Raw genomic sequence first — 15,319 nt, forward strand, 5'->3', positions numbered from 1 at the left:
TGCACCCCCCGTGCTGCCCCTGCGCATACGCACAATCCCACCCATCTTTGCACATGTGCACAGGCCTCACTGAAGCCTGAGATGGTGAAAAAACAGACAAACAGACAAGCCGGAAGTTCAGAAAAATGCTGTCATTTTAAAGCTGTCAAGTTTGAAAACCTCTGGGTTAGGGATTGGGGTGCAAGTTTAAGACCCGTGGACTAGAGGAGGAATTCTGCATAAAGCTGTTAAGTTTGAAAACCTCTGGGTTAGGGATTGGGGTACAAGTTTAAGACCTGTGGACTAGAGGAGGAATTCTGCATAAAGCTGTCAGGTTTGGTTTGTAAAATGTATATATGGTTGTAAAAAGTATTCTTCTACACTAGTATTTTATTAAATAATATATAATAATATATTCCTACACCATTTGATTCAGAATACTTTTTTCCTTGTTTAAAATCTAGGGGTGTCTTATTCTCCAAAAAAATACAATAATTCAGGCCCTGGAGAACCAGTAGCAGAAATTTTGAGTAATTCGGAGAACCGGCCAATACTGTCTCTGGCTGGCCTTAGAGTGGGGAGGGAATGGGCATTTTGTAGTATCCTTCCCCTGCCACACCCACAAAGCCACACCCATAGAACTGGTAGTAAAAATATTTGAATTTCACCACCATCTCCTGGGCTACCTGCTCACCTGTGCAGAAGAAGAGAGTTCTTCGCTTCTGTATGTGATTTCCTTGAGAACCTCTGACATTTTGAAGGCTGTCTGCATTGATGTGACATTAACCACGGAAAGGGTTGTCAGCATTATCTCTCTAAGCTTGAAAGACAAGGAGAGACCGTAAAAGAAAGAGAATAACATAGAATAACATTCCACTGATTATCCCAAAGGTGCTTTTTTTCAAGAGGCAACTGGACTTTCTGGTTTTTCTTTGAAGATGTTTCGCTTCCCATCCAAGAAGCTTCTTCAGCTTTCAAAGAAAGGCCAGAAAGGCCAGTTGCATCTTGAAAAAAGCACCTTTCAGATAACTATGACCTAGATAGAAACATAGAAACATAGAAGATTGACGCCAGAAAAAGACCTCATGGTCCATCTAGTCTGTCCTTACACTGTTTTCTGTATTTTATCTTAGGATGGTCTATGTTTATCCCAGGCATGTTTAAATTCAGTTCCTGTGGATTTACCAACCACGTCTGCTGGAAGTTTGTTCCAAGCATCTACTACTCTTTCAGTAAAATAATATTTTCTCACGTTGCTTCTGATCTTTCCCCCAACTAATCTCAGATTGTGCCCCTTTGTTCTTGTGTTCACTTTCCTATTCAAAGCACTTCTCCCCTGAACCTTATTTAACCCTTTAACATATTTAAATGTTTCAATCATGTCCCCCATTTCCCTTCTGTCCTCCAGAGTCCAGACTACACAGATTGAGTTCATGAAGTCTTTCCTGATAAGTTTTATGCTTAAGACCTCCCACCATTTTTGTAGCCCGTCTTTGGACCCGTTCAGTTTTATCAATGTCTTTTTGTAGGTAAGGTGTTCAGAAGTGAACATGGTATTCCAAATGTCCGAGAATCTTTATAGACATTCCACTGATTAATTGTTCTCACTGTCATCCCCCTGAATATTACCTTTTTGAATATAGTTTTCTCAATGTAGACATGCTCTCTAAAATGACACATTTTTGTTTACATTTTTCTTAACATACATTACCTTAATGTACTTAATATAAAATGATCTTTAGCAAAGTCATGGTTTTTGTGCGTTATTTTAATAAAGTTTAGTTTAGTTTATTGTCATTGCACCTTAAAGGTAAAGGTTCTCTTCACAAATATATACTAGTTCTCCCCAACTCTAGGGGGCAATGCTAATCTCCATTTCAAAGCTAAAGAGCCAGCACTTTTCAAAGATGTTTCTGTGGCCATGTGGCCGGCGTGACTAAACACCAAAGGTGCACAGAACGCTATTACCTTCCCAGGTGGTCCCTATTTTTCTATGTGTTAGGTAGACAGAAGCTGGGACAAGTAACGGGAGCTCCCTCCATTACGCAGTGCTAGGGATTCGAACCAACACACTGCCAAATTTTCTGATCGACAAGCTCAGCATCTTAGCCACTCAGTCACCATGTCCATGACATTCCATTGCATCTTAGTTTAGTTTATTGTTGTTGCAGCTTCATACAATGAAATTGAGTGCCATCTTCAGTGTACATTATAACTATAAAAATAGAACACAAGCACACACCCTTGCTATGAATTTTTGTGTGATTGTGGTCCCCAGGTTTCTAAAGGATAGCGTAAATACGTTAAAGGTTCCATCATATGATGAGCCGGGGTGGCGCAGCAGGTAGAGTGCTGTACTGCAGGCCACTGAAGCTGGCTGACTGTAGATCTGTAGGTCAGTGGTTCAAATCTCATCACCGGTTCAAGGTTGACTCAGCCTTCCATCCTTCCAAGGTGGGTAAAATGAGGACCCGGATTGTGGGGGCAATATGCTGGCTCGGTTAAAAAGTGCTATTGCTAACATGTTGTAAACCGCCTTGAGTCTAAGGAGAAGGGTGGCATAAAAATTGAATAAATAAAATAAATAAATAAATAAATAAATAAATATGTAGTGACAAAGTTGTTTACAATCATCTTATTGTTTTCTTCTACTTCTCAACAACTGCTGGGTGTATATATGATATTTCAGTTCACTCCATTGAGCTTAAATGGGGTCCAAGGGATGGTAGAGGACAGGAAGGTTCATGGGGTTGCGATGCGTCGGACATGACTTCGCGACTAACAAGAAGTTCACTCCATGGTCTTCCCAGTATATAATAACAAATCGTTATGACCCTGGAATTGCTTTCCATAGCTGAACTGAACCGATATTGTTTTTTGAACTATTGGTTCCGAATTCAAGCACACTGGAGCAAATGGTTTTGAGAGAGAAGTTCAAAAGACAAACCTCTTTCCGCGTAGCTGTCTGCAGAGATGAATTAAAGGCGGCTTCTTCCTTTTCTAGGTTCAGAACAGAAGAAACCGACTTATACAGCTGAAAGAGGGACATGCTGTTATTCTCTCCTTTTAGGATGTTGTTTGATTTTTCCAAAATCATGGCCTGGAAAGTTTGGTTCCCACTCTTTATATCTTCAGGTAGAACCTGATAAAACAAGAAGGTTTGCGGGGTGGGGGACAAAGTTGTCTGTCAGGGTTCCCAACAGAATCAAAACTCCGAGCCAGGCATATTCCTCAAGGTATAGAATTATTAAGGAATGTCATATTGCAGTGGTTCTCAACCTTTCTAATGCCGTGGTGACCCCCTAATACAATTTGTCATGTTGTGGTGACCCCCAACCATAAGCTGAGCACCAGTTCTCCCAACAGAGATTTAAGCTGATTGGCAGTGTAATTTTCTGAGATGGTGGATTTGGGATTTTCATGAGCTATACCCCACAATCATCACAATCATGACAAATCACAGCTTGAACTATCTTGCCTTGCATGTAATGAGTCACTCTCATTATTATTATTATTATTATTATTATTATTATTATTATTATTTATTAGACTTGTATGCCGCCCCTTTCCGGGGGGGCATATATTAGTTTCATACATTAGTTTCACCTTTTAAGTTGCATTACTGAAATAAATGAACTTTTGCATGATATTCTATTTTTTCAAGTTTAACCTGTACTTCCTGAGGTTCTGATCTAAGTCAGTATGCAGATGAAACCCATTGTGAGTTTATTCAATGACGTCTTATAGGTATCCCTCATTTAGTTATCACACCATGATAGTAACTGGCAGTAACTGTGAATGGTTGTTAAAAGAGGCAGTTACAAGGACTGCTTGTATTAAATAAACCTCCTATCTTTGTTGAAGAACGCTTCTCAAGGTAATGCAATATACTTTCTGGGCATGAAGGCATTGCTGATTTCCTGAGATAATTAAAAGCAGAGCCTGTAGAAGAATTAATGCTGATTTGTTACAAGATCGGATATAGGAAGAAAAGATCAGTTGCTGTGTTTGAAGAAGAGGTAAGAAGTTAGTAAAACTTACTAACTTATTACCTCCTCTTCAAACACAGCAACTGATCTTTTCTTCCTATATCCTATCTTTTTCTTTATCATATTATTTTTCTTTATCATTCTCTTTTTTCTTTCTTCTCTGTTTTTCATTCTGCATTTTTTTCTGCACTTTCTGTTTATTTTTCTACTTCGTATTGTTTTTATTATTGCAATTGTAGTTTTTAATAAAATTACAATTCAAAAAGAAAAAGAACTGACAACGTTGACGTTTAAATGGTGAATGGCTATTTTTTTTTTTAAAAAAGGTTCATTTTGTAAACATGAAGGCATTAGGAAGGTTAAAAGAAAGTGTCAATGGTGAGGGGAGGGAAGACCCAGAAAATTGGTTCAGATCATTTATTTCTCTCTGTCCTGGATGATAAAGTCTATAGACGTGAAGCCAAAAGCTGGGAAGCTAAGCAAGACCATCACTCACCCTGACGGTGGCATTTGAATAAACAATATGGCCATAATTGTTGGTCAGGGAAAGTTTAATCTGTAGAATAAAGTCATTGTCTTCTTCTCCCAGAGGAAGGTAGACCAAGGGTAGGGCTGGATCTTGGCCACAGTGAAGGAGTGAATCTGAAAAGAACAAGAAAGAAGGAAGTGGACTTAGGTGGAAGACTGGACTCACCAAATGAAAAAGGAGGATGTGCTCTTAAATGGCCTTTACATTATAATTTATTGGCTAGTCTCAATGCTTGATCATTAAATGGAAACAGAGGTCACTAATTCATCTAAGAAAACAGCAGTTAGCATACAGCACTTCCCAATTAGAGCCTTTTGCAGGATTTATGTTTGTTTGTCTTGTCAAGTACGTATTGGTAATATACATAGATATAACGTTGTTTATATACATGAGATGGGTACTGATAAGATAGACACATTAGGACAGGGATGGAAGGCACACTGGTGTGCTTATGCACGCCCCTTACTAACCTCTTAGGATTCGGGAGAGGTCAACAGTGGACAGTCTAAGGCTAAAGTTTTGGGAGTTAGGAGATGAAATCACAGAGTCAGGTAGTGAATTCCAGGAATTAACCACTTGGTTGCTAAAGTCGTATTTTCTATAGTCAAGTTTGGAGCAGTTCACTTTGAGTTTGTATCTGTTGTGTACTTGTGTATTGTGGTTGAAGCTGAGAAAGTACTCATGCATTGTGGTTGAAGTACTCATGTATTGTGGTTGAAGTATTGTGGTTGAAGCTGAGAAAGTCATTGATAGGAAGGACATTATAGCAGATTATTTTATGAGCTATGCTAAGGTCCTGCCAATGGCAACATAGTTCTAAGATATTTTGTTTCAAATTTCTAATTATGTTTCAAATTTCTAAGCTGATTTGCACAATTGCACTAAACAATAATGCTTTTAAGCCAGGAGGGGACACCAAATCCCAACCATGAAAATATGGCTGAACTCTTGTGAGATTGTGCAATCTCACTTGCAAGCATTTGTGAAAGCTTTCGTGACGGTGAGATATCATGAGATATCCCAAGAGAGTGATAAAATATTGCATGATCAAAATATTCTCCATGAGATATTAGGCTGTTGAAAATGTTTGAATTCCACAGGCAATAGTGTGACGTTCTTGTGGCTTTCAAAAGCATGAATTCTCAACCCCAGGCCAAAACATCAGGATATGAGATAAAGAAATAATTCAGTAGTTGTAGAAGAGCTCTTAGTGCTGCCTTTGTCAAGATCCAGAAACCAAAAAAAATATATGTTGAGGTTCTTCTAAGTCAGAAGTCTTCAAACATGGCGACTTTTAAAACTTGTGGACTTCAACTCCCAGAATTCTACAGCTGACTGGAGAATTCTGGGAGTTGAAGTCCACAAATCATAAAGTTGCCAAGTTCTGGCAACTTCTGTTCTAAGCAGTTTCCTTTATTGTTCCCCACCTATAGACCAAGATATTCCTAAACTAAATCAGACTACTTGCATCATTAAACCTATGCTCTGAGAACTGTGAGGGAGAAACTGCCTTTACTTTCTTCCTCCCACACAAATTATCTAAATTTTGCTGTTTCTTGTTCCTCTGGAATCCACCCCCCTCCCTCTGTGGAATCCAGACTATATCCAGTGATGAGTTGCAGGTCACGCAAACCGATGTGCAGCTCCAGTTGGAAAAATGGGAGCTGCGTGCATAGCTGCATGTCCCAAATGTGCACACATTCCCCCGCATGAGATTTTACTTCTGTGCATGCACAGCAATCGAAATCTTGCATGAGGACACTTGCACAAACAAATTTTTGGTGATTTTTTTCGGCGCATGCGCAGAAGCAAAAATATTGACAAAAATCACCAAAATCTCACACACACATGTCCTCACAAAATATTTTGCTTGCTGTGCATGCACAGAATCTGAATCTCATGCTAATGGGTGCACGCATGCCCGCTAGATGCTCCCGCACCTGCCACGGCCTCAGAGGGCACACCGGTAGTGCCAAAGATGAGTAGCCCTTCACTGCTACATTCCATTACCATCTGTTAGTTAAAGAAGGACCTCGAGGGTATCAACTCAATCACTGATTCTCACTTATATTCTCAACCTAATCACTGATTCTCACTTGGTTCCAGGTAGAAGCAATATGTGAATGAAGACATCTGGGCTGGAGGGCATTGGCCCAGTAGGCAAGAAGGCTGGCAGGAGATGGAGAAGCTGGTGAGCACGGATCCTTGAGGAGGAGACACGGAACATTCTGGAGCTACTGGAGGAGGCACCGAGCTGACAATGTAGGTTTCTTCTCCATACTTGTTCCCACTCACAGCTGGACATTTTGGGAACAAAAAGCGGTCATAAATTGGTTTACCGTGAAGTGCGTTATAAGGAATAGGCGCTAAATCTTTTAAAATCAAATACGGTACTTTGCATGTTTCTTTGCTAAAGAACAGGTTATTTTATTCCTGTTGCTATTCCATCTGCAGTTCCTTTTTCAATCTTTTTTGCGTGTTATTGGTTAGGACAGAATAGAAAATGTATTGATTTAATATGCTATGGCCTGTTTTTAGCTGAATTGCGGGGTTTATGGTGTTAACATAAATCTACTAAAAAAGTCGGTGTCAACTTTTTGAAAAAGGAATTTGAGACTTGAAAGTACTTTTAAAAAGTATTCTCCAAGTTAGCAGAAAAGAAATCAATTTTTGTTAAGAATTGGATATTTTCTTTTAGGTACACTGAGAGCACATGCACCAAAGAAAAATTCCTTGTGCGTCCAATCACATTTGAGCAATAAAGAATTCTATTCTGTTCTGCTCTGCTTTGCTCTGCTCTACTCTACTCTACTGTACTCTATTCATGTGAGACCACATTTGGAATACTGTGTTCAGTTCTGGAGACCTCACCTACAAAAAGATATTGACAAAATTGAACGGGTCCAAAGACGGGCTACAATAATGGTGGAAGCTCTTAAGCATAAAACATATCAGGAAAGACTTAATGAACTCAATCTGTATAGTCTGGAGGACAGAAGAAAAAGGGGGGACATGATCGAAACATTTAAATATGTTAAAAGGTTAAATAAGGTCCAGGAGGGAAGTGTTTTTAATAGGAAAGTGAACACAAGAACAAGGGGACACAATCTGAAGTTAGTTGGGGGAAAGATCAAAAGCAACATGAGAAAATATTATTTTACTGAAAGAGTAGTAGATTCTTGGAACAAACTTCCAGCAGACGTGGTAGATAAATCCACAGTAACTGAATTTAAACATGCCTGGGATAAACATATATCCATCCTAAGATAAAATACAGAAAATAGTATAAGGGCAGACTAGATGGACCATGAGGTCTTTTTCTGCCATCAGACTTCTATGTTTCTATGTTTCTATGTCCAAATCAAGCCATTAACATAACAATTAATAATTATCAGCGTAACACTAAAAACTGCAATTTTTTAAAAAAAACCACTAAATCAGGCAATAAATTACTTCAAACAAAATATCCAAATTTTAGTGGCCATTACCTGTTGCTTTGATTTGAAAGGCTTCACCATGTGATTGCAGGAAGGAGCTGTTCAGGAGAAGAACTTCAGTATCGTTCTGAAGAAAAGTGAGCGAGCTTTGTGGGAAACCATTTAAGTTGCATCCTGGAGGAAGCAGCTTAGACTGAGGAAGGAAATCAAAGAAAAGTAAAAGAAAAATAGGAATTAAAAAATATCCAATTTTTTTTAGTGGCCACCATCCCTTCCAAACATGAGAAGTCTACTAGGTACGATTATCTATCTCCTCCACAAATGGTGAAATTAAACTCTTCCTTCTTAAATATTTTTTGAAAAGAACATAAGCAGCATTTGTTTGGGTCATGTACAGTAATGGGCTGCTGTCCTCAAGGGGGGAGGGGTACACAGTAGTAAGTTGATGCACCATTTATTGAATACTTAACCTTTTTTTTATTGTCCTTTCTTCTCTAGTACCTTAGTATGATCCTTAATTACTTTTAAAATAGGAAATAATTAAATAGTATATTTTTACCAATAAACACTTTAATGCCTTCAGAGAAGCTTCCTGAACCACCGGAGTGTGAAAAACAGCACAACGGGCAAACTGGAAGTCCGTTTTTCGATACTTCCAGTTTGCCTGTTGGGTATTTTTTGCACTGCAGGGTTTCAGAGAAGCTTTGCTGAAGCATCCAGGAGTTGAACCAGCCTTCACCAAGGCTGAAAATCAGCTGTCTATCGCATGCATGCACGCTGGAGCGTGGGCAAAGCCTTGTGTGCCCTCTGATATAGCTCTGCATGCCACCTATGGCACATGTGCCATAGGCTTGTCATCATTTGTCCAATACCATGCCCCAAACTCTTCTTGAAAACCTCCGGTGGTGGATCACCCACAACTTCTGGAGGCAAGCTGTTCCATTGATTAACACTTTCACTGTTATCAAATTTATGCTTAGTTCTATGTTCTTAGTTCTTAATTCATTGTGTGTCCAATCCCATTTGGCCAATAAAGAATTATATTCTAGGTAGAATTTAGTTCTATCTTTGAACTCATGGTCACACATTGTGAATTTACTAGAAGTGAAGAACTGGAATCTGCTCCTTGAAAAAGTTATACAGTGTAATTCCTTATAAACCTTCTTTGGTCATTCGATATGTCCATATCTCTTGGACATTGTTTGTTCTCAAAGGAAGGTTATTCTCTACAAAAGATTCTTTTTCAAGAGTGTATAGCAACATATGGAGTTTCTGAGGTGGTCATCATAGTCTTACCTTTCTTTCAAAGGTGTGGTCTAAATACCACTTATAAAGTACAGATTCTGCATCTTCCCCCATTGAGACTCTAAGCGTAACATCTTCACTGACATTCACAGGATTGCAATTCTTCTCACAGCTAGGAGGAGACAAAGAAAATGGCATTTAGTAAACTACAAAAAAGTGCCTGCTGAGAAAATTAACTGATCCTACCAAAATGGCACAAGATGACAGCTAGGTTTTCAATCTCTTTTTCTGCTGTTTTCCCAGAGGTAGCATATAACTGATCTCTCTTAGAAGCATAGAAATTCAATTCTTCAATATAACTAACTTTTAGTGGTTCACAAGCTAAATATGGTTTGGTTTAATAGACATACAAGAAAAAATATTGGAGCTTGTGCGTTAATAGTCTGGACACATAGCATCAGAGAATGCTAATCAATATGCTGGGTCACTCGATAATGAGATGGATGGCATAAAAATTCAGTAAATAAATCAATAAATATTGCAACATCCGTTCAGAGAGAGATTCACACCATCCTTAATACAAAGGCATTTTAACTCACTGCTACAATAATTATTTGACAGTCAAAAACCACACTCAATTCAAACATTGATTTAGACACCTTGTTCCTCTATAATTTTTCATAACTATGGTGTGTTGAATAATAAGCCATCCAGATACTTGCTTGAGTTGAGAGGCATTTGAAATTAATTGATTGAATAAAATAAAGTAAAAAATAAAATAAAAAGAATAATAAAATAAAATAATAAAATATAATAAGCTATGATAAATTATAATAAGCTATGATAAATTATAATAAGTTATAATAAACTATAATATAATATAATACAATACAATACACTATAACATAATATAATATGATATGATATAAATAAAACAATAACATAATAAACTAGAATATAATATAATATAATCAAATAAAATAAAGTAGTAAAGTAAAGTAGTAAAATGAAATAAAAACAACAAAACAACAACAACAATAACAATAACAATAAAACAACAACAACAACAATAATAATAGGACAATAAGGTATGCTCTATACTAGATTGGCACATCAGCCATATCTTTCAGTATAACATTTAGATCATGTTCAACAGATCAGCAAATAAATAATGATCCTTGGAGAGATTTGTGAAGTGAAAGGGAGAAATCATAATTCATGAATATCAGGGCCTGAATTCACAACAATAATTGTGGGACTAGAAAGGTGGATCTTTTTTTTTAATAACATCAAACTGATTAACTTTCTAAAGCGGTTTCTCCCCATCCATCTTAAAGAACAAGAATGCAAGGTTGCCACACCTGATCCTCAGGTTCAGATCTTGTTTCGCTGTGACGTACAAACATTGTTCATCCTGCTTCTCCTCTCTCTCGGGGGTTTTCACCACAACCTTCACTGTCACTGCAGAGCTGGGAGGAGGCAGGCAGCTGGGGGGTATCCGGATCTCTCTTTGTTCAGTGTCGATAGATTGTTGCTGCACACATTCCTCCCACTGAGGCCAGCAGAACCCTGCAAAGGGAGTTTTTCAGCCAAGTTACCTGCACTTTCTCACCTACCCCAGAATCAGGACAATCATTATGGCCCTGAGCAGTACTGGGTTGCTAACGGTATAGATAAGGACGCTGCACCGTTAGCGAAAGTTGTGCCACGTATGCAGCTTCATTTCTCCTGTGTGTGCGTGCATGCGTCCCAGCATGTTTTTGCTTCTGCGCATGTGCAGGAAGCAAAAATGTCATGGAGGGACACGCCCGTGCGTGAGATTTCGGTGATTTTTTGTTTCTGCACATGCACAGAAGCAAAAAAATCGGCAAAATCTCACCTATGCATCCCCTCGCAAGATTTTGCTTCCTGCGCATGCGCAGAAACAAAAACACACTGGGATGCGCATGCAGGAGAAGCAAAGCTGCGCATGCAGGAGAAGCAAAGCTGCGCATGCAGCACACCGGTAGCAGTGGGAATGGGAATCCACACCGGCCCTGAGCATCTTGAGTTATTTCAGAGTTGAAGTCATTATTTTGTATGTGTTTAAAAAAACACAATTGTGATGGAATGTGCACCTATAGAAGCAGAGGGAGACTTTTTTGACAACAAAATGCTGTCCCAAAAGGAGACTAGGATTAAGAGAGTGCTGGATATGGAACGAAAGAAGAAGTTCAAGGTAATCATATCCGCGAACCGTGATGGCGAACCTATGGTACATGTCCCACAAATAGTATGTGGAGCCATATCTGTTGCCTTAGCTTAGCTCCAACTAACTGATTTTTGATTTGTGGGGACGCTCTTGGAGGGCATTTTTGGCCTCCGGAGGGCCTCCAAGGGGACAGGGCAGGGTGTTTTTGCCCTCCCCAGGCTCCAGGAAGGACTCTGACGCTTGGGAAAGTTGGGAAATGGGAGAGGGGGGTCATATACGCATGCACAGGGGGCAGGGCAGCCTGGAGGAAGTCACACGCATATCGCAGGGGGTGGGGCACATGGGAGGCATTGAATTATGGTTATGGGCACCTGAGGGAAAAATGGTTTGCCATCACTGCCCTAGAATCTCATCGGATGTGTCTAGCAGCTTAGAAACTTATAGCTTTAGTCTGGCACACTTCTGTCCATTAAGTGTAAGCAAATAAAAGATTGGTCCCTATTGGATGTTGCTGTTTCATTTCTCCTTTCAAGATTCGGAACGTTCTACCTGCAAAAACGGTAAAGCATCATACTTCCCAGAGTTCTACTTCCTGTTCCACTTCCCAGAGCTTCATGCTCAGCTCATTACAGATCTCCACTTTTCTACCTAAATTAATTTTTAAATATATATATATATATATATATATTCTTCTTCTGAGCATGCACAGAAGATGAGTTTCTGGCATTGTGCATGGGGTCGCCATCTTGTTTTTGGCTTTTTAAAATTATTATTATTAAATTTTTTTGGCACTGCGCATGCGCACACATGCGAAAAGCACGTGCATGTTCTTGAGGCATAAGAGGAAGCGAACTGGCAGCAAGGTAAGCTAGAACCCACCCCTGATTGTAAGGCTACATTAAAAGTATCTTGCCTGAGATAGGGAAGCACACTGAGAGACATGCACTTACCACAAGACCAAGTATAGAGTGAGTTGTTGCTGTCAGTCTCAGGCCAACCCAAGATAACTGTTGCAAAGACACCGGCATGGCGGCTGGGTGAAATGTATATCCTATTTTTCCCCTTATGATCCTGAAGCACAGAAATGGGACAAATTAGGCATAAACATATCTCTGCAAAGTATTTTATCTGTGGCAGTAGATAGATGCTTCCAAACTTCCTTACTTAACAGGCATAACCAAATAACGTAAGTAGCATAGCTTTACAAATAATAACATTTCTTTTGCAGCCGGGATTGAACTGTTTTTAAATGACTAACAAGTGGTCCCAAAGGTGCTTTTTCAAGAGGCAACTGGAATCTAAGTAATTTGTTAAGTAATTTGCGAAAGACAAGGAGGGTGGGGGCAGTTCTAATCTCTGGGGGGGAGTTGATTCCAGAGGGCCGGGGCCGCCACAGAGAAGGCTCTTCCCTGGGGCCCACCAAACGACATTGTTTAGTCGACGGGACCTGGAGAAGGCCAACTCTGTGGGACCTTATCGGCTGCTGAGATTCGTGCGGTAAAAGGCGGTGTCTCATAGAGGAATACGTTTGGATAAATTGGATTACGTTTTTTCTAAATAAACCAGTAGAGAATACAGGACTACATATCTGATTTAAATCATCTGAAGGATTCGGATCCATTGCATTTTTTTTTTTAAATGTAGATGTCTACAAATAATTTCAATAGGTTTTTGCAGGAGTTTCCAAACTTGGCAATTTTAAGACTTGTAGACTAACTCCCAGAATTCCCCAGGCAGCAGGCTGGCTGGGGAATTCTGGGAGGTAATGTCCACACATCTTAAATTTGCCAAAATTGGGAAACACTGGGTTAGAGTTAACACTTGCAATATTATACTGTCTACTGCATGATTAGTTTGTCTAAAATAGCATCATTGAAATAGCATCAAATATCATTATTGAAACATTGCTAAGATAAATTTCTCAGCAATCAATTCCCTCTCTCCACTATTTTATACACTTCCTTTTCCTCCACATTTTTCCAGTACTCACAAGTCTGGGTTGTTCTTCCTTTGCCACAGGATCTGTTAAGGCCAAAAAACACAATAGAAGATTTAAACTTCATTTCAATTCAAGATAGGCTTGAATTTCTCTCTGCAAAACATGGATGTTTCTCTCTATATGAACCATGACTATAAATGGTTTCTAGAAAGACTAGCTTGGCATAAGTTAAAAAGGAAGAGAGGTTTCATTTAGAAGAGTTTTGGTTCCACCGTTGCTAAATCTGGACTTCTTTTGCCTTGAACATTTTTTCATCACTGGTCTTGGGATCACAGAACAGTATATATAACAGCAATCAATCCACTGAAGTTGATCATGAAAGTTCACATTGCTTTGTTAAACTCAGACTAAACCTCTTGTTGCAGTGACTGACCCAGATTGGATCCTGCAACCTTATCCTAGAACACATATACAGTAATACCTCGTCTTACGAACTTAATTGGTTCCGGGAGGAAGTTCATAAGGTGAAAAATTCGTAAGATGAAACAATGTTTCCCATTAGGAGAATCCAAAATTAAGGCTTTAAAAAAAAAGCGGTGGCCAGACAAAGCTGAGGGGAACGGAGTGGGGGGAGGGAGTCCCAACGAAGCAAGGTGAAAAGAGCCTTCCTTGAGCTCCATGAGTCCCTGCCTCCCGTTTTTGCCCACCCCACTCTGCTCATCTCCCCCACACCTTTCTCCTCCCTTGAGCTCCATGAGTCTTTTCTTCCTGTTTTTGTCCCCCCTACTCTGCCCAGCAGAGCGCCCATTTTTGCGATCCTGGGATTCCCCTCCTGGGATTTCCCTACAGCATTGCAAAAATGCGGAAGTCAGGAGGTGGGGTTTCCCATGGAGGGGAGCCTCAGGGGATCCCAGGATCGCAAAAACCTGTGCTTGGCTTGCAACGGAGGCGGGGCATCTCAGTGGTGGCTTGGCAGGTTCGTAAGGTGAAAAAGGTTTGTAAGAAGAGGCAAAAAAATTCCGAACCCTGGGTTCGTATCTCGAAAAGTTCGTATGATGAGGGGTTCGTATCACGAGGTACCACTGTATTTTGCTTTCATTCGTGAGTTCATTTCCTGCACCATACAACCAAGGTCCTGTTTATTACCTTTTTCGTGAGAACTGTTAGACACTGTGACATTTCCAACATCAACACTCATGTTCGAGAAGGCATTCATCACAAACGCTTTGACCAGGAAAGTACCTGCGGAGAGCACATGGCAAAAACAAAGAAACCCAATATGAAATAGAAAAACCGAAACAGAGTCACAATTAAAAACAAATCTTGAATGATCATAGGTGAGCTTGGCTGGGTAGAAGGTCTTGGCATTTCAGAAAACTAGAGAGGATGGGTGGCAGAGACAATGGCCAGGCAAGGAAAGCCTGATGAATAAGAAGTTTAATCTGACAGCAAAAGTTTGAGATTCTAATATGGTTTGGAAGAACTTGTATGAATGAACTCTTCATTCCCAATACTGATGATTTGACAACCAAGAAGAATGGATATTTTGGGCAACCTTTACTCTCCATTCTCAGCAAACCACCTTTTTCCTCCTGTCATTGCTGAATTCCTGATACTTTCTGCTTCTTCTTTTCAGTTCAATCACATCATTCATCAATCAGCAAAACAAAAGAGAAGCATTAACAAAGCTCAAAAACATTAACATTTGGTAAGGTCCTATTTGCCAAGTGTGAGTTTTGGCAGTTAGCCAACAATGCCAAGCCAGGAGTCTTATTTTTGCCTGAAAATACTGTAAATCTGGTGAAATGCTGATTAGTTGGATATGCCCAACAAAATGAGATTTTCATGTTTTGATTTAAATACTTTGGTGTTTGCTTCCTTTTTTAATCCTAACCTTCACTTAATCCATTCCATCTTTGTGTACATTATTTATGGGTTTGGGTTTAGAAATGGAGAAACCTAGTTTAGCCTTCATTCATGAAATATCCTCACTGCTAGATCTAACTTTCA

At 39.5% G+C, this 15,319-nt stretch overlaps 1 protein-coding gene across 1 annotated transcript in view; it reads right to left on the reverse strand.

The window, feature by feature from the left end:
- The window catches only part of PKD1L3 (polycystin 1 like 3, transient receptor potential channel interacting), a 107,086-nt gene that overhangs the window by 49,713 nt on the left and 42,054 nt on the right, over positions 1-15,319 (reverse strand). Inside the window, exons 9-16 of the mRNA XM_070761645.1 lie at positions 14,456-14,551; positions 10,541-10,748; positions 9,231-9,351; positions 7,986-8,127; positions 6,594-6,794; positions 4,465-4,610; positions 2,927-3,121; positions 674-799 (exon numbers count right to left, since the gene is read on the reverse strand). Of these exons, the coding sequence (XP_070617746.1) occupies positions 674-799; positions 2,927-3,121; positions 4,465-4,610; positions 6,594-6,794; positions 7,986-8,127; positions 9,231-9,351; positions 10,541-10,748; positions 14,456-14,551 (1,235 nt within the window). The remainder of the gene's footprint in view (positions 1-673; positions 800-2,926; positions 3,122-4,464; positions 4,611-6,593; positions 6,795-7,985; positions 8,128-9,230; positions 9,352-10,540; positions 10,749-14,455; positions 14,552-15,319) is intronic.

The sequence above is a fragment of the Erythrolamprus reginae genome, chromosome 9 (genome assembly GCF_031021105.1).
Source record: "Erythrolamprus reginae isolate rEryReg1 chromosome 9, rEryReg1.hap1, whole genome shotgun sequence".
Taxonomy (NCBI): domain Eukaryota; kingdom Metazoa; phylum Chordata; class Lepidosauria; order Squamata; family Dipsadidae; genus Erythrolamprus; species Erythrolamprus reginae.